Source organism: Diabrotica undecimpunctata, chromosome 1 (assembly GCF_040954645.1).
Source record: "Diabrotica undecimpunctata isolate CICGRU chromosome 1, icDiaUnde3, whole genome shotgun sequence".
Classification (NCBI taxonomy): domain Eukaryota; kingdom Metazoa; phylum Arthropoda; class Insecta; order Coleoptera; family Chrysomelidae; genus Diabrotica; species Diabrotica undecimpunctata.
In genome coordinates this window covers 122,878,502-122,905,994 of record NC_092803.1, presented here as the reverse complement: position 1 = coordinate 122,905,994, position 27,493 = coordinate 122,878,502, and the positions used below count along the sequence as shown (strand labels likewise).

Sequence of the window (27,493 nt, the reverse complement as noted above, 5' to 3'; positions counted from 1 at the left end):
GTTCTGAAAATAAAGTGGTCGACACTCATGAGCTTTTTTGGCTTCTATAAAAAACTGGAAGTGCTTTTTCGGAAATATCTTTTAGAGCTCTTGGTTTTTTTGATTTCCCAACACACATAGGCCTCAATCGGTGAGTTCCTGCTGCATTGCTACAAAATAGAACGGTTATTCGTTCTTTATTCATTTTTAGGCCCGGTGCACTGTGTTCATGTTTTGATGCAAGTGATTTTTTGGGCAGTCATCTGCGTTGTAAATTTGACCTTTAGTGTAGTTCGCCAATAACTCACCCATATCAGTTTTAAAAATGTTTACTGCATCATGGTCAGCAGCTAGCTTTTCACCACATAAATTAACTTGACGAATAGCGTACCTATTTTTCCATTTGTCTAGCCAACCTGAACTTGCTTTAAATCCTTCACCTTCATCGCCCATCATCTCAGATAACATTTTTGCTTTCTCTTGAATTATTGGGCCAGATAATGCTATTCCTTTGGATCTTTGTTGTGTGAACCACAAATAGACAGCTTCATTTACCTTCTCATTTTGACTTAGTTTCATTGTTTTCTTGTTTGACGTTTTCGAAGCCTTTAATTTACTTTTCATTTTCATTCAGAAACTGTAGAAACGCCAACGCCAAAATCTGCTGCAACTGTACGTAAAATCTGCCAATTTTGAATCCTTCGGATAGCCACTAATTTCTGTTCAATCGCAATCACAACACGTTTCCGTTTGTTTGATTTTTTCACACAGCAGGTGATTTAATGAAATTAAAATATAAAAAAAAAATAAAATAACGAAAACAAATACGGTACCAAAGAACAGACTTAAGAATGAGAAACGGTCACCTGCACGAAATGTGTCATACAGAGAGTAATCTATAACGAAAAATAAACAAACAACACGGCTGAGGTGATTTGCGCTGTCAAAGCGTTTTTAATACAGTATACTCCCTCTATAACAAACACGGTTATTACGAGGTTTCGCTTATAACGAGATACATTAGATGTCCCGTGAAATTTCTATTGAACTATAACCGTCTATAGCGAGGCAAATTTGGTTATAACGAGAGAAAATAAGATCCAAAAACGTGTTTTTTACGTTCTTAGTCCGGTCGTGGCTATAAATAAATACCTTTTCAAACAGCCTCTCAATAAACTTAACTGCAGCCCGCAATAAACTTCTTTACAATGAATAAATACAACTGTTTCACATCTTTAGAAAATATATGATAGAATGATACTGGACCATTTAAAGCAGTTAAAAATAACAGAGTTCTTAAAATTGCAGAAGCAATAGTTTATGTTATCCTTGAAAATACGATTTATACATTATGTAGTTGGAAAAAAATATAAGTACAGCTTTTTTGTTTTAACGTATATCATTCATAATAAAAGTAAACAACCCTTTTATGTTTTAATATATTTCATTGACAATAAAAGTAAATAACTTTTTTTCAAAAACGCCATTCAAACAATATTTATTAGCATCTTATATTGCTCCGAATGGCTTCACTATAGGAAGTTAATGGTTTAGAAAACTACAGATTCATATGTATGCACAGTATTATGATTGTCTGATATAACGAGATCGGCTTATAACGAGGTAATTAGTCTGTCTTTTCAGTTCTCGTTATAGAGGGAGTCTACTGTATTTCCTTTTAACATTATAGTACATATCGACGGTTTATAAAGATACCGACGCAAATGCTAATTTGTAGTTTCGAGTAATAGCGGTTGAAAGAAAAAACTTAAAGTCTGTCTTGGCAAAAATGCCCTATTGCAATCAATTTTTAATCTATTGAAGTAATTTTTTATATTTGAATATATTTTTTTATTATCTACCACTAGAGGGAAAAAAATTATAAAAAATCTTCAAATTCAGTAAAAAATTTGAAGTTGCGTCGTTATCTCATTAAAAATGTACCGTTATGATAACAAAAGTTTTGCCCATTGCCGACTTAACTTACATTTTCCCTATGTTATTTCAATGGCAATTAAAAATAATATCCTAAATTGTTTCTTAAGCTTCTTACACGAACTCAAAATTAATTTTTTTTAAATTGCAGAAGCTTTCTCGTAAGGTGACCACGGAAGGCTTTTTAGATAATATATTAAGTCTTTTAAGAGTGGTGAGTAGACCTGCAGAGTATTACATAACCCCATAAATAGAGGGAAAAACGAAAAAATAAGTTCTATAAGAAATTTATTTAGTATATTGGTAACACTAGTAACTAACCTAAGTTTGTTAACACTAAGCAAAACTAATACTTAAACAAAAACATTTTCAGGAACAAAATTTAAACTGCTTAAGCTTAAAAAAAATGAACAAATCATAAGTTTTCGTAAAAAATTCTATACACTTCAGGAATTACAATCCTATCTATTAAATTGATCAGGGCCTTCACTTTGCTTCCCTTAACTTTAATTTTTTTACTGTAAAGAGCCGGTACCTCCTCATTGATAGCAGTAGAAGTTAAAGGTCGTCAATTTTCCCTTTCCCATTCAGAACCATGGTTAATTTTGAAATAAATTGTCTGCGGTTCATTTTTATTCACTCTTATCATACATGTTTGGCTACTTTTAAAATCATTAAGCTTCACTGCTGGTAGCATTTTAAAATTTTTGAAGTCTTTGAATGACATTTCAACCACTTTAGAGGGACTGGTTTTTCTAGCTGCTCTCACGAGCTGTATGTATTGTTGGGGCAAATAAATAGGGCCAGCTTCTAGAGCCTTTTTAATTGTCCTTTCGATACATGCATGGACGGCATCACCTTCATTCTGAGTATGTCCCGTTACTAAAAATTTATGAGTAATACTGGATATATAGTCGAATTTCTAAGAGCATGATAGTACATTCGACGTACATATTGGTTCTTCTGTTGCCCCGCACAACTGTCAGAATATAAAATTATATCCAAAAGTTTTTCAATTTTTTGCGAATAGTCTTTCAAACTTTCTAAATATTTCCAAAGGCATGAAGCAATTTCACATGCTCCTCTCTTCCCATCTTTTTCTGTCCATGTTTAACAATAAGTCTCCATATTTTTTATGTTACAAACAGTCAAATCATACATCGCTACTTTTGAGATATAATAAAAAGATGATATTTCACCCCGTGGGAAAGGCAAGACTGCCTGCAGGTCGTAAACAGAGGCTGTTGATTCTGGTGTTTCCTTTTTGTCCGTGTCTATGCCCAATCTGGCAAGATCTTTTTCTAAAATATGGTTTTCGTATTCTATTTGAATATCTTTTTTCTTGTCTTGTGGTGTATTTTTATAGATGACACAATGGTCACATTGATCTTTTTTCGGTTTGTAAAAGCTGATGTTATAGGTCTGAAATATTTTATAATATTGGTGATAAGACAAAACCTTTTCCCCTGAGGATTGTTTATATTTTTCATAGTCTCTGTGCAAATCTGCAACTGTCTTGCACCCCCTCTATATACTCTCTAGAGGTTTCCTTTCGACAATAGTGGCTTTCCACTCTTGGAATGCTATCTATATGCTTGCGCACATTCTCAATGTCTTTTTTAGGTATTAAGTTTTTTCTGTCAGAAATTTTGCATCCTCTTTTCTCTCCTGCTAAAACTCCTGTATTTTTGTCAACCTTGGAAAAGGTTGATCTCAAGCACCTGTCGGTTACGTCCAGAGTATTTAAAAAAAAAATCTTGCAAACTCTGATTTTTTCTCCTTCAGAAGTGTTAAAAAAAAACATGTGGTTAAGCGACCTATTTATTTTTGGGTTCAGCACTACCCTCCGGCACTTCGGATTTAAACTTGTGGTATTGTTGTGTATAAATACCCTCTGGGCTTGTAAATTGCCATAGCCCAGTACTCGTCAAATAACAGCTGCCTCTGTGAATTGTCAAATTTTTCCGAACATTTTAATACACATTTTTCCCCACATGCCGGTTTTAGTTCTCTCTTTCTTATATGATTTTTTTTTCTGGGGGTTATATAATCCAAGCCAAGGTTCCTCCTTTTTTTCGCGATGGCCTGAGCTGAGCCTCGTCCCTTTCTTTTCTTCTTATTCTTATTTTCTGGGGAGGCCTTGGAGGGTAAATGAAATTGTTCAGCTGGAATCTTCAAATCAATAGGCCTAATTTTACCACCCTCTTCAGTTTCGTAATTTCTAGTAGAAAGTACGGGATAAACCTTACTACTTACGGAAATATCTAAAATATCATTAACAGTCTTTTTATTCTCGTGGCTTCCATCATTTTCGGCATTGACCTCAGCTGCTGACTTCAATTCTAGGTACGTCAAATTTTCTGTTTCCATTTCTGGTTCTGGATCAGCTACGGGGACTAACGGTGCAGGATTTTAAAGAGCAGCAACCCAGTCTAATGTACCTAAAAAATATTAAATGATCATTGGTTCTGGAATAATTGATAGTATTGGATACGATAAAATTGTACATGATAGTATTTATTACTTACGTGTTTGAAATTCTAAAGTGGATTCTGCTGAATTATTGATTAAAACCTGCCATACTTCTGAATCTATAGAAGAGTCATTATTATTTTTCCCATTTCTTATGGAGTCTGGTAAAATTTTTTGTTTCGCCAATTTGAATGTAAGTTTACTTCGACTATTCATTTTGATATCTACAACACCAAAAATAAAAATTAGTTTTACAGTTTATAATGGTATTAGTATATTTCAATGTCTACTACATTAAATTTTAAAATAATGATTTTAAAAACAAAGCCTGAAATTTATTTAAATTTAATAAAGAAACTACCTCTCAGCAGTATACGCCACTATTAGATAATCAAAATAACACTAACTCGTTCTGTTTTAACTCGTTACTGACTTATCTGCATGAAATTCAATTACATAAAAAAACATTGTGATTAAAAGAGTACTCTTTAAAAATATTGTGACCCAACTGTAAAAAAGATCATTATATTTTCAATAGGAACGCTAAAAAATACAGTGAGTTTTAAAAATATAGTGACGCATTTACAAGAAGTGTAAAATATTTTAATAAGAACGTTAAAAACTTTAGCGAATTTAAATATTTAGTGACGCATCTGCAATGAGAGTCATTCTATTTAAATAAAAGCGTTAAACAGAAGAGGGATTTTAAAAAATGTAGTGACGCTTCGACCAATATAACATTTTACTCACCAAAATCTATGACCTTCCTCACTGAAGATTTATGCACGACTGACGGAAGGTACGACGTGACACTATCTTCTGCACAAAATGGCTCAGATTCGCGCCAAAATTTAACACGCCGCAATTTTGAACGCCTCCTATTAGTACATTTTCAAAGTAACAGAAGTGTCGCTATCATATAAAAATAGAGCAAAAAATTACGAAAATTTTGATACCAAAAACTCAAAAATCGATTTTTTGCAGATACGTCGGTATCTTTATAAACCGTCGATATTATACCAACATATTAAATAACTACAGTAATAAAGAACATGTGTTGAGTATTTAATTGTATTCTTTAGTTGTGTGAAAGCAATCTTGACGATGTTGACAAATTAATGGAATTGTTTGTTTTGTGATAAAAATTTACTTTTTATTGATGAAATTATTGAAACTGTCAGCTGTTTCGGTTAAGGGAGGTTTTACTGTAGATGTATTTAATAATCTAATGGCCGCTTAAGGTTTTTTCTTACACTTAATTTATAATCAGTATATCAAAATGTGTACGGACTACATAACAAATATTAAGAAGGTTCTACTAGACATTAGAATATTTTAATGTGCACTTTTTTCAGACAAGGAAAGAGACACGAAAGACTTGTATGGATTTACAAAATCTCACTGTACATTATCCCAAAGGTAAAATGGTACCAGCAGTACCTGCACCTCATCCAGGCAACTATCCAGTTGCTTTAGTTCCAGGCCAATTTGCAGAATTTTTCCAGGTACGTAAGCGTGGTATTTATATCGTGATTAAAAAATTCTTTCTCGATGTATACATACCCTGTAAAAAAATAAAAGTGATAAAAAGAAAAAAAGACTTACAATTGGTTTTTATTGTAAGTATGACGACCGGTTTCGGGCCAACAAATTCAGACCATTATCAGGTCCAAATGTTAACACATTACTTACTGAGTTACTTCTTTGGACCTGATGATGGGTTGAATTTGTACTCGTAGAGCCTAAAACTTATCGTCGTAGTTACAATAAACACCAATTGTAATAAATGCTCTGGAAAAAGTAATAAGTATGTCACAAATCACAACCATAGGTTCAATATATAATAAATCAGTGCAAATCGTTGCCTATACTGATAATATCAATATTGTTGGGAGAACAGAAAACACTGTACGAGAGGCGAATGTAGCATTAAAAGAATTAGCTACAAAAATGGATTTAATAATAAATACCAACAAAACAAACTGTTTGTATTTTGAGAACGATTTCCGAAGTGGAAATTGAAACGTCAATAAACTTACTTTAACCTTTAATTATGGCCTATTCCTATTTAAATAGTAATTATATCGTTTGAATTTTGTTCCTGAGCATATTAATTGGCACCTTCGACAATGGATGTAACCACCGATGATTCAAGATTTCGTCCAATACATTATAAAGGTAGGACGTTTCTCCAGATTCAAACTTCAGATATTAATGGTTTGGGGTAGAATAAGCTGACCTTGTAATAACTACGAGAAATCGAAACTCAACAAGAACATACCTGCATCTTATTGTGTGGGTTGCTTTAATTGTTTATTTTTTACAATCCAAAATTTTTTGGGGTATTATAAAGACTTGTATTTTTAAATGGTAAATTGACTGCAATTGTGAGTCCATTTTTAAAAAGTAAAAAGAAAAAAGACTTACAATTGGTGTTTATTGTAACTACGACGATAAGTTTTAGGCTCTACGAGTACAAATTCAACCCATCATCAGGTCCAAAGAAGTAACTCAGTAAGTAATGTGTTAACATTTGGACCTGATAATGGTCTGAATTTGTTGGCCCGAAACCGGTCGTCATACTTACAATAAACACCAATTGTAAGTCTTTTTTCTTTTTACTTTTTAAAAATGGACTCACAATTGCAGTCAATTTACCATTTAAAAATACAAGTCTTTATAATACCCCAAAAAATTTTGGATTGTAAAAAATAAACAATTAAAGCAACCCACACAATAAGATGCAGGTATGTTCTTGTTGAGTTTCGATTTCTCGTAGTTATTACAAGGTCAGCTTATTCTACCCCAAACCATTAATATCTGAAGTTTGAATCTGGAGAAACGTCCTACCTTTATAATGTATTGGACGAAATCTTGAATCATCGGTGGTTACATCCATTGTCGAAGGTGCCAATTAATATGCTCAGGAACAAAATTCAAACGATATAATTACTATTTAAATAGGAATAGGCCATAATTAAAGGTTAAAGTAAGTTTATTGACGTTTCAATTTCCACTTCGGAAATCGTTCTCAAAATACAAACAGTTTGTTTTGTTGGTATTTATTATTAAATCCATTTTTGTAGCTAATTCTTTTAATGCTACATTCGCCTCTCGTACAGTGTTTTCTGTTCTCCCAACAATATTGATATTATCAGTATAGGCAACGATTTGCACTGATTTATTATATATTGAACCTATGGTTGTGATTTGTGACATACTTATTACTTTTTCCAGAGCCAGATTGAACAGTATACAGGGAGAGAGGGTCTCCCTGGCGCAGTCCGTTATTTGTTGTAAAACGTTCAGCCAGTTCCCCCTGAATTCGTACTCTAAATTCAACTTTTTAAAGAGTTAGTTTTGTTAAATTTACCAACTGATTTGGTATTCCTAGCTCCTTCATTGCTTTGAACATTTCTCTTCTATTATTGACAGAGTCGTAGGCAGCTTTGTAGTATATAAATATGTGATGAGTATCAATGCCACATTCCAGTGTTTTTTTCTAAAATTTGTTTCAGGGAGGCAATCTGATGAATTGTCGATTTACCACCTCTGAAACCAGCCTGGTATTTTCCTACTATTTGTTCTGCATATGGTGCCACACGGTGACATAGTACTGTGGAAAATATTTTATATGCTTCATCTATCTATATAAGGGATTTTACAGCTGTCGCCGCCTTCCTTCTTTCAGCCAACGTCTCCAGTCCTTTCTGTTCTGCCATTCTCCATCTCTAAGGTCTCGTCTTTCCATGGCCTCGTCCACTTCATCCCTCCATGATCTTCGGTGTCTACCTCTTTTCCTCCTTCCTATTGGGCTCCAATCCGAAATCTTTGCTATCCACATTGTATGATCTGTTCTTCTCACATGTCCATACCAAATTAAACGTTTTTCTTCTATGTAGCTGAGTATGTCTTGTTCTACTGCCATTCTTCGTTTTATCGAGATAAAACGAAGAATATGCTTCATTTAGAGGCATAATTCCTCTGTGGTTACAGCATTCAAAAATATCTCCTTTTTTGTGTCCAAAGTATCCCAATATTCCAATCATTGGGGAGGGATTTCTGTGTCCATATTTCTTTTATAAGCTGTTGTACTGCCATTATGGTATCGTGACCACCTTCTTTATATAGTTTAGCTGAGGGATTATCTATTCCGGGTGATTTGTTTCTGGCTAGTTTTTTAACTGCATCTTTAACTTCAAGAATCGTTGGTGGTTCTTCTTCCCTCTCGTCTGTTCCTCTTACCTCATCTCTTTCGTCTTCCAGGTTTTCTTTTTCTTATTCTATATTAATCTCCTGGTATTCCACTTATCTATTCAATACATATTTCCTTGTTGTTAATAGGTCGCCATTGTGATTTTTGCATTGTCTTGTTATTGCATTTAATTCTTTTCTATTGATGTTAACTTTTTTATAGAATGCTCTGAATTTTTTTCTCTGCTGAGGTTTTCTATATATTTAAGTTCCTTATTTAAGTGGTTTCGTTTTTTTCTTTTGTGTATTCTCTTTTCTTCTCTTCTCTTTGTCTGGAAATTCTCTACAGTTGTTCTAGTTCGTCGGGTAAGCATCTTTCTGCAGGTTTTATTTTTTTCTTTTGGTGCATTCTTGCATTCATCGTCAAACCAATGATTTTTTACAGGCACAAATTTCTGTTCCTATTTCATCTTTCGCTGCTGCTTCAATGTCTTCCTTTATTCTGGTCAAGTAGGAGTCTATATCAATCTGGCCTTCTTCATTTACATTTTGGTTGCTTAGCATGTGGCTGATGTTTTCCGAGTACCGTTCTACAATTGTCACATCTCTCAGCTTTTGCACATTCCATTTTTTTCTATCCATTTTATTTTCTTTACTGGTGTTTGAAATTCTAGCTCAATGTTTAGATCACTAGGCAATGATCTGAGTCTATGTTTGCGCCTCTCTAACTGCTTTAGTTTATTACGTCTGTTCCATATCTTGCATCTATTAAGATGTGATCAATTTGGCTCGTTGTTCTGTTCTACGGTATTGCAGTTTTAAATTATCTAAATACCTGCCCTAAATTTGAATGTGTCATTGGGCAAATAGATTTTTACACAAACAAATTATTTATATAACGAAGAAATTATTTAAGTTCCTTATACTCAGAATTTGAATACGGTCTAGCTGAAAAATTGTACACCCCTAGTTACTGATCCCTAGCTAGTTTGTATTATCTGCTGATTAAGTAATATTAACTAGTATCAACCACTGCTTCATTGACATTATTTATTAACTTAACCAATGCCGCTAAAACGGTTCCTTTTAATCAATTACAAAATATACCTCTACAAAATATTACCATAATTGCGGTTACTGTAATTTGTATGACAGGTTTGACCAAACCAATTCAATATTTAGTTGTATCATAGTGAAATGATAAAGTAAATATTGGTTCATTTGTACATAAACTTTTTTTGTGTTTGTTTTTCATTACACTTTTTGGTTGCAGGAATTTACGCCTACTGAACTAAACAACTTACCGATTAATACGATGTGTTATAACGAAGTAACTTTCATTCCCCGAGAAGAATCGGATGATTCTAGTTCGGACGGTTCAGAATCGGATTCAGATTCTTCCGGGTCATCTAGCTCTAGCTCAGACTCCGATTCGTCTTCTGGTATCGAAGATTGCAAGTTGTGTAAACATTCTCCAAAGAAGGTAACTCCTGCAACGACGACAGTTGTTCATTCGGCGACTCCAGCGACACCTGTCAAATGATAGTGGAGAATTGGGATTTGTACAAAGCATTAAAAAAATTAGTAGGAACAATTAGTAATGGAACTATCATGATAGGAAAATTAGTATCCAAAATTATATGTTTAATGTTTTCTTTTGAAATAAAAAATTAAATAAAAAAAAATAAAATTAAGATTATGATTATCTTTGGAATATATACTTGAATTGAACAATTAAATAATTGAGAAATTGAATAATTAAACAATTGCTTTACATCACGAAACGAAATCCGAAGATTTCTAATTGTCGAAACCAAATTCAGATTTCTGTCTAACTGTCTTTCCTTTTAATTGCTTTACATTTTATTATATTAAATTTTATTTCATAATGATAAATTAACGTATTATTAGACCTTTCATATTATGAATAATCATTGTTATTGCTCTCTATCTCCAGCTTTATTAATAGCTTGTACCTTGTCTATACTTTTCACTACTAAATTTAAACTTGTTGTTCTCCATCTAATTCTGAAGTTTTTCTTGTGTATTTTTTTGAATAAACCAGTATTATGATTAAAATATTTTAAATTGGACATTTCTATTTACAACTCGAGATCTAGATTCTGTTGAGTAATATTTTCAAAAATACCTGATTCTTTGGGGCAACCGATTAACTTCGAACTCGATAGGTACGCTGTCGAGTTCTAAAACAACGTTTATGGTATATATCTTGTATTGCTCTAGTCTATTACTCTATACAGAATTGGGATCGGGGATATTTGTTATTATTTACAGTTAATACACCATAACGAGAAGTTCCGCATTCCAACATAAAATAAATTAAAAATAAACCGTCAAACAATATATTTAAATTGCAGTTTATGTTTAATCACCTTCAGAATAAAAATTATAATCACTAATGATAACAACTGAAGAGGGAGGATTTAAAAGAATTACCTTTCGGTTGTTTTTGTTTTTCTTTTAAGCTCTTTGATTTATATTAAGAGTTCTATTGCGACCCTGAAACTTGTCAACATTTTGTAGTGTGAGAAAATTTTTAGTTCCACCCCATATAAGATAGCGGTCATGAAATAATGTCATATTTTGTGACATATTGTTCGTCGTTGTTATAATTTTTGATACAAACAATTCAAGTTTTACATTATTTCTTTTCGACATAATCTGCGAATACACAATAAAAACGTAATTAATTGGATAATTTTGTTTATGTTTTTTGTTTTATTTTTGATTTACTTTTGGATACATATTTTCTTGTTTTTTTTTACGATTTTTCCATTACTATATTACTCTTGAGAGTGATTTGTACACCCAATGAACAGCCCTTAATCTTGCTATGATGAAATAAAAGACATTCTTATAAATAAAATACTTTAAAAATGGAATTACAGTATTGAGTTAAAAACAATTAAACTGTTGGACATATATTATTTTTTATAGAAAATTTAAAAACTGCCAAAATTTCTTTTTTAGTATTGGTTAATTGCAGTATACTTTCCCACCCCTAAAATCGAATATATTAGAAATTGTTTAATTTTATATAGCATTCGGTTTTTTACGTTCTCATGTACATAGTTTTTATATTTTTTATTAGATTTAAGAAAAAATATAAGATGTAATTGTTCTTTTGTAATAAAATATTTATAATCATGCACTGTTTTATTTTATAAAACTTTTTATACAGGGTAGGCCCTTACAACGAAACATCAAATATCTTCTTACAGTAAAGTACCACAATTATAGCGAATGACTCATGTTTTAATGATTTTTCATAGGCCAATAAAATTGGACTTTTACTCTATAGAAAAAATATTTTTGTTGTTGGAATACCAACAAAAGGAGAAAATTTAATTATTATTTAATAAACAAATTAGTGGATTATTGCAGAATCTGTTTAATCTCTTAAAAATTAACAAAAACCTTCTTCTGACCTCTCAAAGAATATACGTTCAGAAGAGATCTAATTTTATATGAAAAACATTTAAATAATTTGACTGGTCTATTTTTAAACTGTTCAAATGTTTTGGAAAAGATTTGGTTTCTAGGGAAAATTAACGTTTTTAGCGTATATGATTCAACTTGAAGTTATCTGCTATGTTGTAGTTTATATCTTTCTCCAATGGTAGATAATGTCCAAGATCAATAATGTCGTCGCTGATTAAGTCGATGTAACTGGCAACAACGCCACTTTTAGGGTAGTTCTTTTGTTGTATGTTATCTGTAAGTCTCACTGTAAGTAACTATAGAACTATCTCTATTATCTCACATGCCAGCAAAATAATGCTGTACATAATCAATGAGAGATTGAAAACTTTCCTACAACGAGAAATGCCCCAAGAGAAAACTGGATTTACCAAAGGTAGAGGTACTCGAGAATATCTTCTGAATATAAGACAAATAATGGGAAAAATCTAGGGAATTCAATATCCCACTATACATTTGTTTTATAGATTATCGCAAAGCGTTCGACAGGGTCAAATGGTATCACTTATGGCAGATACTGAAAGAAGTAGGCGTACCATAGCACTTCATTTTGCTTATAACTGAACTATACGGACACACTATTGGAACTGTTAAAGTGATTGACACACTTTCAAACGAATTCCATCCAGAAGGTGTCAGACAAGGATGTATACTGTCTACACAATTATTTAATATATATATATGGGGAGCATATTATGAGAAGAGCGCTTGAAGGATAGGAAAAGGGCATCTCAATAAATAGCCGAAAAATAAATAACCTACGTTTTGCAGACTACACAGCCCTTCTTGCAAATAGTCAAGAAAAGTTAATTGATCTTATAGTACTGGTTGAAAACGAAAGTCAAATTTGGTCTGCAGTTAAACATATCAAAGACAAAGGTCATGATAGTGGATAGACTACATAACAATCATCCACACATAACCACGATTGACCGGTTTGAGATTGTGGGCTCATATTTATATCTGGGATCATTGATCACAAACACACTAAAAGAAGAAATAAAACGTAGATGTGATCTAGCAAAAGTCGCCGTACTAAAGATGGCCAAAATATGTAAGGACTCTCAAATTTCACGAACCCTAAAATGAGGTTCATCAACTGCTTAATATTCTCAATACTGACATACGGATGTGAATCTTGGACCCTACGACAAGAGGAATGAAGAAAGATAGACGCCACTGAAATGTTATGTTGGAGAAGAATGTTACGAATTCTAAGGATCGATCACAGGACAAATATTTCAATTTTAAATGAGCTAAAAGTTAGCAAACGACTATCACAGCAGACACAGAAAACATGGAAATTCTTATTATCCAAGAAAGGTGGAAGGCCGAAGATCATGAGGAAGATATCCAACAAGATGGATCGATCAAATTACAAGCATATGCAAAATACCTATGCATGAGTTAAAAGAAATGATCAAAGACAGAGATCTTTGGAGGAAGAAAATACAAGACACCACGATGACCACTACACTCCCCCTGGGGGCTCACGATTGAAGAGATCTGTAAGTCAGTTTCATAAGTGCACTGACAAGGGTTTCATAAAGTAGAGAACAGAATTGTTTGTAGTATTATTAGTGGAAGGCGCTTTTACGTTTACTGTTTGTGAATTGGTTCAATTTGGCGACAAATAATAAATATGCCTGACAGTAGTAATAGTGAACCGTATATCGAAAAGAAACGTCACAATTGAATAACAAGAAAAAACTATGATGGGAAATGCATTTGAAGGACTTCGGGTCAGAGAACAAAATATGAATGTTGGCGATGTAGTTACATTATGTAGTATTTTGACAAAAGTTTCCGAACCTAGTGTGTACAGAGTACAAACACGCCATTCCTCGTGCAGTACTCTAATAATAAATAAAAATATATTGGGGGTGAAGACGCCGCTGTCACCATTCTAATAATATTGGGGGGTTAAGCGTGATAATTTAGGATTGAAGCTGTAGATGAATCGACTAAACCCCTCAAATGAAATGTCTCCACTCTGATAAGGCTGTCACCATTGTAGAAGACGTCTGTCTCAATGTCCTTATCAAGGCCTCTACAATTTTTTTTGGAGATACTTATCCCTGCGAGCGGGGCAAGGCTTACTGGCTCCACTAGTCTGGACTGACTGGTTTCGCCCTCGCGGATTTACAAGAGGGAAGGAAAATCTTCAGGAAGGGAAGGGAATAAGGACTTCTCGGTCTCAGGTCCTGCGAAGAGTGAGAGGCTATGGGCTTACGTTAGAAGCCGGAGCACTGCATAAGCGAAATGTGTATCTCTTCTAGTCTCGACCTGTAACGGCTAGGAATAACAAAAACAAATTTCGAGTTTACAATGTATTAACTAGACTGTACACTACAAAATATCAGTTATGACCAAAATGTTCGATCAGGCGCGAAGGGAGACGAGAAGAGACAAGCAAGGAATTAAAGGTCGGACAATTCCGTATTATTAGATATACCTTGGGTTAGTATATAGATCTTAGTTACCTTTGCATATCTAGGCTCTAGCTAGGGAATACGCCTCCAGTCTACAGGGATTTGAGATTGCGAACCTTCGAATCTCCAGTTGCCGACACTTATACGTCACACTATCCCGTCGAGTTAAATAACGCGTCCACTGTCTGTGTATCGTCCGATCTCCACCCTATGGCGTGGAGCGTCTGGCGTGACCACTTCCCACTAACCCACTGGCGTGGGGCCACTCTCGGCGCCTCGCTCTTACTGACTGTTTGACCAACTTCTGCTTGTTTTTTTATGTATCGCCAACTCCTACCTTAGATTCTTTTTGTCACGTATTCCATGTGTTAAACTGGATCACGCTATGTAAAACTACTTAGTCAGCTCAATTCTTCTCACTTGTTTAACAATTCGTACCTTGTATTAATTTCCAACAAGGTCTAAGTGTCGTAATTTTTTAAACATTCAGGCTTGTGTTAAACTGGGTCAATTGTTTTGTTTTTAATTTGAAATGTATACGTTAAACTGTGTCGAATTTATTCTTTATTAATTTGGAATATATAATAATTACTTAAATAATTATTACTCTTTACTAGGCTAATTACCTCTTAATTTTTTCCTTCTTTATTTCCTTGCTGTTTACATTACAGTACATGTATTTTATATCAAAAAGGAATTACCAACTATAAAAATAATGCTTCTTCCCTTCAATCTAATGAAAATATTCCAAAAATATCAAGACGTGTTTTGTTACGTACTTTACGTGAAATGAACTTCAGGTAAAGAGAAAGGGGAATAGTAACCTTGTTGAAAGAGAAGAAATCATTTTATAGCTCAGAAAGTATCTGAAACAAATAGCAGAATTTCGAAGAAATGGGAAAAAATAATACAGATGAAACATGGTTAAATGAAGGACATACTGTGAGAAAATTTGGCAGGATTTAAATGTGAAATACAAATGACAAGCTTTACTAGATGGTTTTCGACAGGTTTAGAAGCCCCATCTGGAAAGGGAAAACGCCTTATTATTAGCCATATTGGTAGCGACTCAGGATTCATTGAAGGAGGTTTAATGCATTTGTTTCTAAAAAGACTGGAGATTACCATGAGGAAATTTATAAAAAATGGTTTTCAGATATGTTGTTAAAAATCGAACTAGGATCTGTTATTGTTATGAAAGACGCTCCATATCACTGCCCGCGTGTAGAATAGTTACCAACCAGTAAATTTAGAAAAGACGAGATTGCGGATGGGCTTACCAAAAAAATATTAAATTCACTGAACGAATAGACGTGAATTTTTATTTTGGCCCCTTTTGCAGGACCAAAAACTGCACCGTACTTAAAATTATATTAAATTTTGAAAAAACCGGGTTATGGGACTATTCAATAAATTCTTCCAATTCAATGGTCCATTCTGTTGAAATATTCTAATATTAGTTTTTATTCAAGGTATTGTTTTCTATTATGTCTTCTAAAGTTGAAAATACACTTCAAGTAATTGCATGTTTTTCTTTATTTAGTAGGTATTTGTTTTTTTCAATAACAAGACTTTCTTTGGTATTTTTGATCCTAATTATGTGTTCACATGCAGTTTACTGTTATATATATATATATATATATATATATATATATATATATATATATATATATATATATATATTACTAACCTAACAAAACATGTTTTTTTTACAAAAAACTGTACGGAAAAAACGGCTGACACTCTTTTGTGATGAAAAGTCGTATTGATGATTCAAATAATTTTTTAGTGTTTTGTGGTGGGTATAGAAAAGTATATGATACATAATTGGAAAGGAGAGGGGTAGCGAATATGTTGAGACAGAAAACACGCAGGGCGGCATTGCCAAAAGGGCAAAACATATCTCGACGCCTCAATCGTGAAATCACGCTCCGGTAAACGTCAAAATGACATGTAGCATCAGCTTGTGAAAGACCAGACACAATCATATTCACAGCACTTACCATTTAAACATGTGTTAAATGCCGACTCTCCAAGACTATTGTTGTTTTAGTAAAATTTTAAAATAAATGCACAGCATTATTACAATTTGAAGCACAGTTTTCTTTAGAATTTGATGCAATTATTCGTACAAATTTGAGGCGCTGATTTGTAGAGAACAAGTTTTCAAATTAAACCAAAGCGTGTTTAACAAAAAACAGTATTAACAAAAAAGTGTTTAAGTTTTTATTAAAAAAAAATGGTATAGTGGTGTTCCTTAGACATTTTTGATGTGTGTAGTAGAAACATATGCTTACCTAGGGTCCACAATTTCTTATTATGGAAAAATAGACTAGGATATATCAAAAAGACAAAGGAAGGTAATATTTGAAATTAAATAAATAGTTGTACCATCTGCTACCTTCATCCCATACAGAATGAATTAAAAAACAGATAAATCAAGAATCTCCGTGAGAAAAAATTAAGAAGAAACAGTTGTGCTGGTATGAATATTTCATTAGGAAATACCAAAACAATTTAACAAAAAGGATAATAGAAGCAAAAAGAAAAAAACAGACCAATGAAAAATGGATAAATAGAATAAACGAAACTCAATAGATAAGGGGAAAGACGATTTGAAGAAATGTGAGTAATTAGTGCAGACAAGAAAAACTGGAAAAAAGAATGGATACACAGCGAACATTAAAATAAACAATCCGATTCTGAAAGGCAAAAAAATATCACGCGAAGAATAAGGCAAGTCCGGATGAATAATGTTAACTTGGGTGGTCTTTTTTAACCCAAAAAGAAGTGACCTAAAACCAAGTGGAAATGGCCACTTAATGACCAATGGGAAGTCATGTGGTCGATAAACCCAGTCCATTAGAAAAAGATACAGGGACTGCTTTGCGTCAGCTTTCATTGTGACACCAGGGGAACGGGCGTATTCCAACAGTCAGTCTATTTGTTTTATTATGTCTATACCTGTAGTTCTATAAAATTTTTAAATTAATTACACCCACCGAAAAAAATAATAACGAAAAAATGACGTTTTAGGGGAAGGGAGAGGGGGTGGCAGGCTAAAATGTCGCTGAGTTTTATTTTTGATTTACATAAAACGTAAACAATGATTGAGGTTTTATCGATCTCGGAAAATACACAAAATGGAGAATAATCTAGAATTGCAGCCACCTCGAAACCAAAGTTATACGCTTAAAAAAAATGCATTTTTAGGTTATGTACACTCAACCCACGGGTCTTTAAAAAATACACATCTTTTGTAAAAGCCTCAAATATGCGTGTGAATTTTTTGAAATTTTTAAATTGATTGCAACCTCCCGAATTTAAACATAATAGAGATTTATGCTCCAATCTTTGACAAATCAACGATGGACTATCAAATTTACGAACAAAAAACTAAATTAACATCATTATGGGAAACTGGAAAGCAAAAGTTGGGCATGAAAAGGTGATACCATAGTGGAATCGCACGAATTAGGCCACAAAAATGAATGTTGGTCTCATCTTATTCAGTTCTGCCAAAAAAAATTACGATTACTAACACCTGGTTCAAAATTGTAAAAAGAAAGCTTTACATATGGAAATCATTCAAAGATACTGAAGAATACCCAATTAGAATCTAATTAGCTTACCTAAGTGGTGACATGTAATAATTCATAACCGGGTAGTAGTAAAACTTAGGATGAAACTCAAAAATATACATAAAATACCATGATAGAAAAAACTAGGATGACGCGGATGATGACACAAAAAAGCAATACCAGGTATGTATTAAGAGCAAACTCCGCAGAAATACACCCCTGGCGAACTATTCAGAAGAGGCAATAGAAGATGTATGGAGAAACTTTCAAAATATCACAATAGAGACTGGGCAATCTAAAATAGTAATGCAGAAGAAAACTAAAAGGAAAAATCCTGGATACCTGAATATATCTGAGCAGATCGTAGTATCGGTTTAGGAAAGGTACAAGCATCCAATGAAAAATGGTCGACCTCACATTTATAGCAGAGACGTACCATTTTTTATAATTTTCGAATGTCAGCTTAACATGAACAATTTTTAATCTTTACCCTTTTGTTATAGGTCTTGATAATTCTTCATTGGAATCGTCATTCCAACAAGTATACCTAGTATGATTAGGATGAATATAAGTTTCATCCATATATACAAGTAGTCTTTTTTGATTTTTATGCGTTTTGATTAAACGTAAATAATACACTCTTAAGAAACGAATATCATGTTTATCCGTTAAAAGTTTTCTGTTTTTTTTTGTTTTCTCTTCCATCTGTATATCCAGTTTCTTTTTAATGATTTAAAAATATTTGGCATTCTAGATACAATTTGGTCAACGGTAAATGTATTTGTAATAATTTTACGTAATACAACTTTATCTTTGTTGTCTATGTTATATATGGTTTGAGATTTTTTTCAATTTTTAGATTTCCTGGGCGATATAAAAGATGAGCTTCAATAACAATGACCTGCAACTATTTCATGTTTTCCTTGAATTTTTAACATACTTCTTTTGAAAACACCGGTCGCAGAAATGACTCGTTCTTATAATTTATTAATAAGATATTTACATTGGCGGAAACCCCAAGAGTTTTAGCGTTTAAAATATGTGTGTGTAATTTAATTTTAAACTTCATCACTACCTTAATACAACATTGTTCTATATTTATCACTTGACTACAAGTAAATATAATGCAATTAATAGTTCTAAACATTACAAATTTTAAGCGCAATTAGAGGGCGGCTATCTATGGTTCATTCTGTGTACTGTGTCCTGTACCAAAATAAACAATCAGAATGCCCACTATGCTTGAAAAAATAAGTACGCGCATCTCGTTTGCGCAGACGAAATCAGCCATGTTTTAAACGGAACCAGTGCTGTTCAGTGACATTTTATCTGGTGTGCAGAGAAAAATTAATCCGGTGTAATTTATTTACGGCAACTATAGACATACTATGCACTATTTTATTCCTCCTTAGTTGAATAATAGATTAAATTATTTCAAATGTACTAAATTATTAATCTCTAAAAATTTAAATTACAGTTCTGTCGTAGCTTGTCACAAATTTCTCAATTCGAGTCTATGTTTCCATTTAAAATATGGCGATCGCGTGCTGCGATCGCTTGCAAACTTCAAAGGCGGCATCTGAGAGTGGGCATTCTGATTGTTTTATTCTGTGACTGTACTCATATGTAGATCTGAAACCTGGGCATGTATTAAGTGAAGAAAGATAATAAGCTATCTTCGAAAAAAAAAAAATTCTTAAAACATAGGTATATACAAAAGCTTAAAGGAAAATGGCATCTGGCGAAGATATAATTTTGAATGATACAAAACATACCAGGACCTGTAAGTATATCATAATATTTATACAAATTTGATGGTTACGGTGGATAGGACATGTAGAAAGGATGGAAGAAAATAAAATAGCGATCAAAATAAGCAAAAAATGCTAGTATAAGTAGGATACAGAACAAGGTAAGACCGAAGTTGGAATATAATAAACAAATAGAATAAGATATCGCAATTTTAAAGATAAAGAATTGGAAAAGCAAAGCGTGACATAGATCAGAATGGAGAAGAATTCTTGAACAAGCAAGATGCAAAAAGGTTGTCGAGCCAATGATGATGATTGATATTTGGCAATCACTTTGTAATTTTCTAATAATGCAGAGGAATTGCTTACGCTCAAAAATTGAGCATGGCGCATTCAAACTTCGTAACTAAAAAAACTTATAGGTACTAGTTTACTCAAAACTTGTAACACTCTCCGACAAAACTCATTTAAGTAAGTAAAATACCGACTATGAGATCCGCTAGAAACTACAAAAAAGGACCTACCACGTTCATAACACATTATACATTTCAATTCCAATTTTACTAAACCTTGGAGACTTCCACTAAGACATAAATACATGTCTGGAAAAGAAGATAAGCAATCATATCATGACCGTAGTAAGAGATTAAAATATTCATTAGGTACAGATGCCATTCCAAGCAGATAACATAAATGTAGCTACGAAAATATTCATTTGTTTAACCATGTAAAAAGAATGGGCAGACGCTCTAAAAACGGAGAGGCAGTTTGCAATCGATGTTGCAGAAACGTATGATCCGAATAATAAACTAACTAGGATAAAGGTCTAATAGTAAAGGACAAAATGTTTATTCTTTTGAATTCTTTTTTATTAACGCTGAAGCGTGGTTGATCTCTGTGGCCGATTATTTCCTTAAAGTAGGCAACTTCTTATACACATTCTGGTTTCAGATTGCTTTTTTGAACTTATTGAAACAGTAGCAATATTCTACATACGATTGACAATATGTTTGACAATAGATCGAAATCTAAAATAAACTAATACACTATAAATACTGTTATTTTTATTAGTAAGTTTATATAATAGCTTCCATTTTAAATTTTATTTTCAAGGTTCCATGGTGTAATGGTTAGCACTCTGGACTTTGAATCCAGCGATCCGAGTTCGAATCTCGGTGGGACCTAAATTTTTGTTTTTTTTAATAAAAGATTTATTTAATTTGTTATTGTATTATAGTTAGAATTTATGTCTATACGTAAAATATGTGCATTATTCTATATTTAAATTTTAAAATCAGTTTGAATCTAATACTGTTGTAGTTGTGGCGCGTTTTAATACTTGCAGGGGTTGAGTGCAGTGAAGTAGTCAGGATTTAATTTAAGGAGGTGTCCACTTGTTTAAGTTCACCAACCCCTTTTAACAAAATGTTTAGAAATTCAATCCACCAATAAATTATTAAATTTTTTTTAATAATTATTTTTATAAATTGTTTTATAACAAGCATGCTTACTATTTTTAGTATGTTTTTTTTTGAGTAAGGAGTAGTTTGTCATTAACAAAAAACTTTCAGAGAAATGATAACAATAGAAGGGTCCTGATATAGTATTTGTGATATATGAGAAACAGTATTTGAAAAACAATATTTGTAAGAAAAAGAATTGACTTTTAATTAAAAAAAATATACAGTGGCTTACAGCTTAAATGATGCAGTAGCTACTTAATAAAACTAGGTTGTGTCAGCGGCTCAATATTTATTAGAAAAAAATTAGATAGGTACTGAAATTAAATTACTATAAGTCTTCTAAAATATCATAGGGTAAAGTGGGGGAAGTGTTCCCCCTTTTATTCATATTTGGTTTTAATTGTATCAATGCTTCGATTGGGTTATTTCTGCCAAATCGAGAATAAATGCACCAAGTACTTTGACAATGATCTTTATTTAGGGAAGATTCCAAATCTGTGACTTTTCACGATTATTAATTATAATTTTTTTTCTCTTACATATCGCAATAGCGCACTTGCCCCGTCAGTTTGGGGCAAGTGCGTCTCCCGGGCATAGTTTTATACAGTTTCCTTGCGTTGAATTATGGGGTAAGTGCACTTATTTACTAGGCTTTTCTGAACACAGTTCAAATTTTTTTTTTTAATTTTCATTATTTTGAAAACAAAATAAATTGCCGAAATGTCATTAAAACACCAGCCCAGTCACCAGATTTGAATGTTATTGAATATTTGTGGTTGAAATTAATAAATAAAGTAAATAGTGCGCCAAAATCCAATAGAAATTATTTGAAAGTAAATATTACTGAAGCTTGGGACACAATTTCCCCAGAGTACACTAGAAAGTTGGTCGAATGAATGCCTAGGCGACTGCAGGCTGTAGTTGATAATGAAGGAGGGCCTACAAAATATTAGCAATCATTTTTCAATGCGTAGAGATTATTTTCTTTATTAATTTTCTTGTTTTAAAGTTTTGCATCATTTTAGCTGTGACATCAAAATCATACATAAAATAATTAAATGTTTATTGTCATTAAGTATGGTATATTTGAAATCCAAAAAATAGCTTAAACTCTTTTAAAAGACTTATAGTAATTTAATTTCAATATGTAATTTTTTTCTAACAAATATTGAGCCGCTGACACAAGCTAGTTTTATTAAGTAGCTACTGCATCATTTAAGCTGTGAGTTACTGTATATAATAAATAAAAATTTATAAATTATAAGTTTCACTACATTAATATATTACTTTTAAATTTCATTATTCAAAATCTTTGGGTGCAAAAAATAATAGCATGTTATAACTGTTGAAATGCAAACTTTTAAGTTTTAAGTAAAGAAGAAAAAACAGCATACATAGTAATGTAGTATTATTATTAATCTAATTTATTGTTTTTTTATTATTAAAGGTTCTACACTTATAACACTTATACGTTTATTTACAGTCTTTATTTGTACAACATAACTAATTTATTTACACCAAGAATTATATAATTTATCTACGAGCGTTATATTTTAAAAACTCGACGCGATGTCCAAAAACTAACAGTTCTGTTTACAACAAAATTCCTCTTTAAATATAAAATGCCGCTAGTTCTATCGAAGAGCCCAGAAGGTCGCTCATACTGGTTTTTATTCGGCCTGCTTCTGGAAATTTCAAATCGCGGGTGACTCATCATAATTCAGGTAAACAGGTCTTTCAACTGAGCGACGAAATAACTAGAACAGAAAAGATATTAGCAATAAATATGTTTACAGTTTTGAGTCATAAGACACGTCATTATTTATCGTAACAGTAATAAAAGTGAATATAGTTTGTTACACTTTTTTGCCATTTCCACTGTTTTGTCATTATATCTAACATATTGTCTGAATTAACGTCAATATTCTAGTGACACGACAGTAGAGCAAGTCCAGTAAGTCTTTCAATAGCGGTTCTATTCCTCAAATAGATTTTTACTCGCTTTATAGTTGAAATGAGCGCTTAACACTGGTCGTAGTGACAGGAATAGTAATTAAAACTCTAAGAAGTCTATTGATGTTTGGAAAAAACCTTTTATCACAAAACTTCTGTATAAGTCTTCAAAGTTCTTATTCTTTTACACCATATTAAATACTCTCCTGTCAGTTCTACCAGAGAACATTTATCTTCAAAATATGGAGATAGCTTTGATAACTAGTTAGCTTTATCAGGAGATGCAAAACCAGGAAGGAGTATTTGAAATACAGTCAAAAGTTCATTGTTGATAAATCTTTCTTTTAAACTAGAAATAAGATTGTCTAAATGTATTTGCTATATATACCTGAGCGCTGGTATTAGAAGTGAGTTGATAAGATATCTTAAATAAATTAGAACCGCTCGTTTTATTTAAAGACAATACAGTATTTTAAATTCTGTCATCGCTTGGACTAGAAATTATCGATTTATATTATCGTAAGTATTTCCAAAATCTATGAACACTTGGTGTGTGTTGGTATTGTATTCATTTGTTTTTTCGAGGATCTGTCGTAAAACATAATATCCAATCTGCCACTGTTATTTGCCAATTATTTTTTCGGCGTATGGTCTTAATCTTTCATAAAATGGATAATTTTGTATGCCGTGTTCAGCAACTTGATTCCCTGGAAGTTTCAACATTTAAACATTTATATAATGGTAGCTGCTTTATGTAATGCTCATCGGGTAGCTGCTTGTTTACTATATATTTGTTGTCAGTTGATGTATTGATCTTTCCTGACCGCTACCCAATATTCCATCTTAGCCTTACCCAATTGTTTATCCTAGGACTTATCTCACCCACATCCAAGGTGTTGGAGGAGTCCTTTTGATTCTATTATCTATAGCCTACAGAGCTTTTCGCTTGAATGAGAATTTCCCTTCAGTTTTTGGAAATTTTATTGTTGGTGTACAGGTACCTTTTGAGTTTCAGCTCTTCTCAATATTGCTTCTGTTTTGTTTACTGTTTGTAGCTTTATAGCTGGTGGTTTTGTCTTGGGCTTATCTATGTTGGTTTCTTCTTTGTTTTGATTTCGTCGTCTAAGCTGTGATTTTTTTATTGAATTTTGATTTCCGATACATGATATATATATATATATATATATATATATATATATATATATATATATATATATTATGATCTACTATTTCTTATATACTTTTTCACAATAATATAGAGCAGTATTGGTCCTACTTACCTGATCATATCATTAATAAAAATGTTTGGTGTTTCTCCATTTATAATTTTAATTAATCTGTTTCAGTATTTTGTAATAAGACTTGCGTTTTTAAGAAAGTATTGCAGCGAAATAAAAAAAATCTACGCAATTATTTATAAGCGGAGTTTAAAATATCTGGTACAAATATGTTTTTCTGTTTTTATATTTAGCTATTCGATTTGTAACCATATTTTATTGCCGATTTATATACATGTGTGAAGTTTTAATTTTATTCTAATTATAAGTAGTGAATATTTTAATACGAACATTAATATTATCTGTTCATAAATAAAAATTGATATGTACTTTGAAGTTTTATAACATGGATCATATTTAATTTTTCATATATTATCGATCTGTAAAATATGGGAAGGATTTCTATTTACCAGCATTAATTATACATTGATCCCTGCAATTATGCCAATTTGACAAAAAACTTGTGAGGTACCCCGGAAATAAATGTTAATATTAGTAAAACATCTCTATTAGTTAGTGACTCGGAAATTTTAGGTCAACTTTTGCAACAAGTCTCCTAAAAATTGATAGTAAAGATGACATAAACATTTATAGTTTACGGATTTTTTACTATATTTGCTTATCCGATTTAGTTAGACAATGGTTCAATTATTAAATTTATCCGCTAACAATATTCGGAGAATTTCATTTAACAGGCACCAAGTGGTGCTATTGTACTAAAAATAATAGCCAAATTAAGAAGAACTGGTATTGTGATTCAGCAAGGTAAGGTTAAATCTGAGCAAAGAAAAACAGTCGATACCAACAAAAATCGAATGTGTATTTATTCGGACTTACCAAGTCGTAGTCAACGGAGATCTGCTGCAAAATTGAATATGAACATAGGTTTGATCTAGAAGATCCAACAATGGAGAATGGGTGATTATTGAGACAGTCTTTTGTCCTCAACATAAGACGATAACCAAACTTCTAAGTGGTTCATTATGAAAGACTCTGATTAATTAATCTTGGTCTAAGCAGGTACAATTTGATGTTGAAGTAATATAGTAAGTTTAAATATTTTTATTTTATTCCAGCACAGTTAATTTTACAAACACTTTTATTTTACAATTTGTGTAAATGTGCTCCAACGCCATATATTTTGCTTTTAATTCATCAGAGTAATAGCAAGCTTGAATGCCGTTGTCTGAGGGACAAAAAACGACATTATTAAATCGTTTTTGTACATGACCGTCAAAGTAGATAGCACCTCTGTTGAATATTTCTAGTTTGAATTTATATCAGCATGAGTTGACTGAAAAGGTGGGGACACCGAAATAACAGTTATATCACTCACTTGATATCGATTTAAACGAGAAAGGTTTGACTAATTTGTACTCCAATATTTGGCTTTTAATTCATATGCATATATATATATATATATATATATATATATATATATATATATATATAATAACCGTTAATATATTAAACATCAATATTAGTTCAAACTTGGCATTAGTAGTAAGAGAAATATTTTTGTTAATTCAAATAAATACAGATCCTCCAACGAAACATACAGAGAATTCATTAGTGATTAGATTCAGTGTGTGAATTATACAGGGTGTTTCAAAAAGGTATGTCATAAATTAAATCACGCATTTAATTTCCAACTTACCTTAGTACAAAAGTGTACACAAAAAAAAGTTACAGCCCTTTGAAGTTACAAAATAAAAATTGTTTTTTTGCATTATCTCCTAAACTACTTGACATTTTGTAATAAAAATGGACACATTACTTTCTTGTTCTGAAAGCATTGTTCATGAAAAAGAAACAACAAAATCTAAGTGCACAGAAAAATTTTAAGGGAGGTGTGCAGCTCTAAATCCCCTTAAACTTTTGAGCACATACGTTCAAATCAAATGAATTTTGTGGCATCATTAGTTTAACACATTATTTTTAACATTTTTTTGCCTTTTATCACTTTTTCGAAAACCTAGTTTTTTCCTAGTTGGCCATAAAATTACAATTAGTTTCTACTGATTACAATGCCTACACATTTCAGGAAATGGCAGATATACATTTAACTTTGGGTAAGTTGGATCAGATTAAATTATGATTTCAATAAACTATCGGGAATATCGTAGGTGAATGTCAAGGAAATAGTGTAGCAGCCGCAAGGCGTTATGCAGCAAAATACCCCAATCGAAATACATCCGATAGACGATTATTTCTTATTATTGATCGTAGTTTACGGGAAACGGGTACATTCCAACCGCAAGTTGCTGGCAATAGTGGTCGTCCAACAATGGATACAACTGATGAAGACATTTTAGAAATCATTAAAGAAGTCCCTGGAACAAGAACAAGGGTAATAGCTGCTCAACTAAATGTTCCTCACGTAAGGGTTTGGAGGCGTTTGAAGGATCAGCTGCTTAAACCCTATCACTTAACAACGGTTCAAGAGTTGTTGGTTAAAGATTATCCTAAAAGGATTGGATTTTGCTATTGGCTGTTAATGTAAAACACTCGAAATGTTAATTTTATTAGAAATATTTTGTTTACCGACGAGGCTACCTTCACAAGAAATGGAATAACAAACCATCATAACGAGCACATTTTGGCCGACGAAAATCCTCACGCCAAAAAAACGACTCATCACCAAAGGACTTTCAAAGTTGATGCTTGGGCAGAAATTGGGGATAATAATCTAATAGACCCAGTATTTCTTTCCAACAATTTAAATGGTTATAATTATTTGCAGTTCTTGGCAAAAGATTTACAAGAGTATTTGGAAGAAGTGAATATTGTAATAAGGCAAAATATGTGGTTTCTACAAGATTACGCTCCACCGCATTACAGTAATGAAGTTCGGGAATACCTTTGCAGGCAGTATCCTGGTCGGTGAATTGGAAGGGGTCGTGACGCACCTATTTCTTGGCCACCCAGAAGTCCAGGTCTTAACCGCATGGACTT

The 27,493-nt window shown here is 32.4% G+C and overlaps 1 protein-coding gene and 1 non-coding gene across 2 annotated transcripts in view; both read left to right on the top strand.

Annotated features, from left to right (window-relative positions):
• The window catches only part of LOC140431504 (uncharacterized), a 103,490-nt gene extending 91,748 nt beyond the window's left edge, over window positions 1–11,742 (top strand). The window contains exons 17-18 of the mRNA XM_072519419.1: window positions 5,742–5,891; window positions 9,854–11,742. Of these exons, the coding sequence (XP_072375520.1) occupies window positions 5,742–5,891; window positions 9,854–10,123 (420 nt within the window). The 3' untranslated portion in view covers window positions 10,124–11,742. The remainder of the gene's footprint in view (window positions 1–5,741; window positions 5,892–9,853) is intronic.
• A 9,215-nt stretch (window positions 11,743–20,957) lies between these two features.
• Window positions 20,958–21,029, top strand: TRNAQ-UUG (transfer RNA glutamine (anticodon UUG)). The gene has a single exon. It is a non-coding gene; the product is annotated as a tRNA-Gln (tRNA).
• Window positions 21,030–27,493: the final 6,464 nt, after the last annotated feature.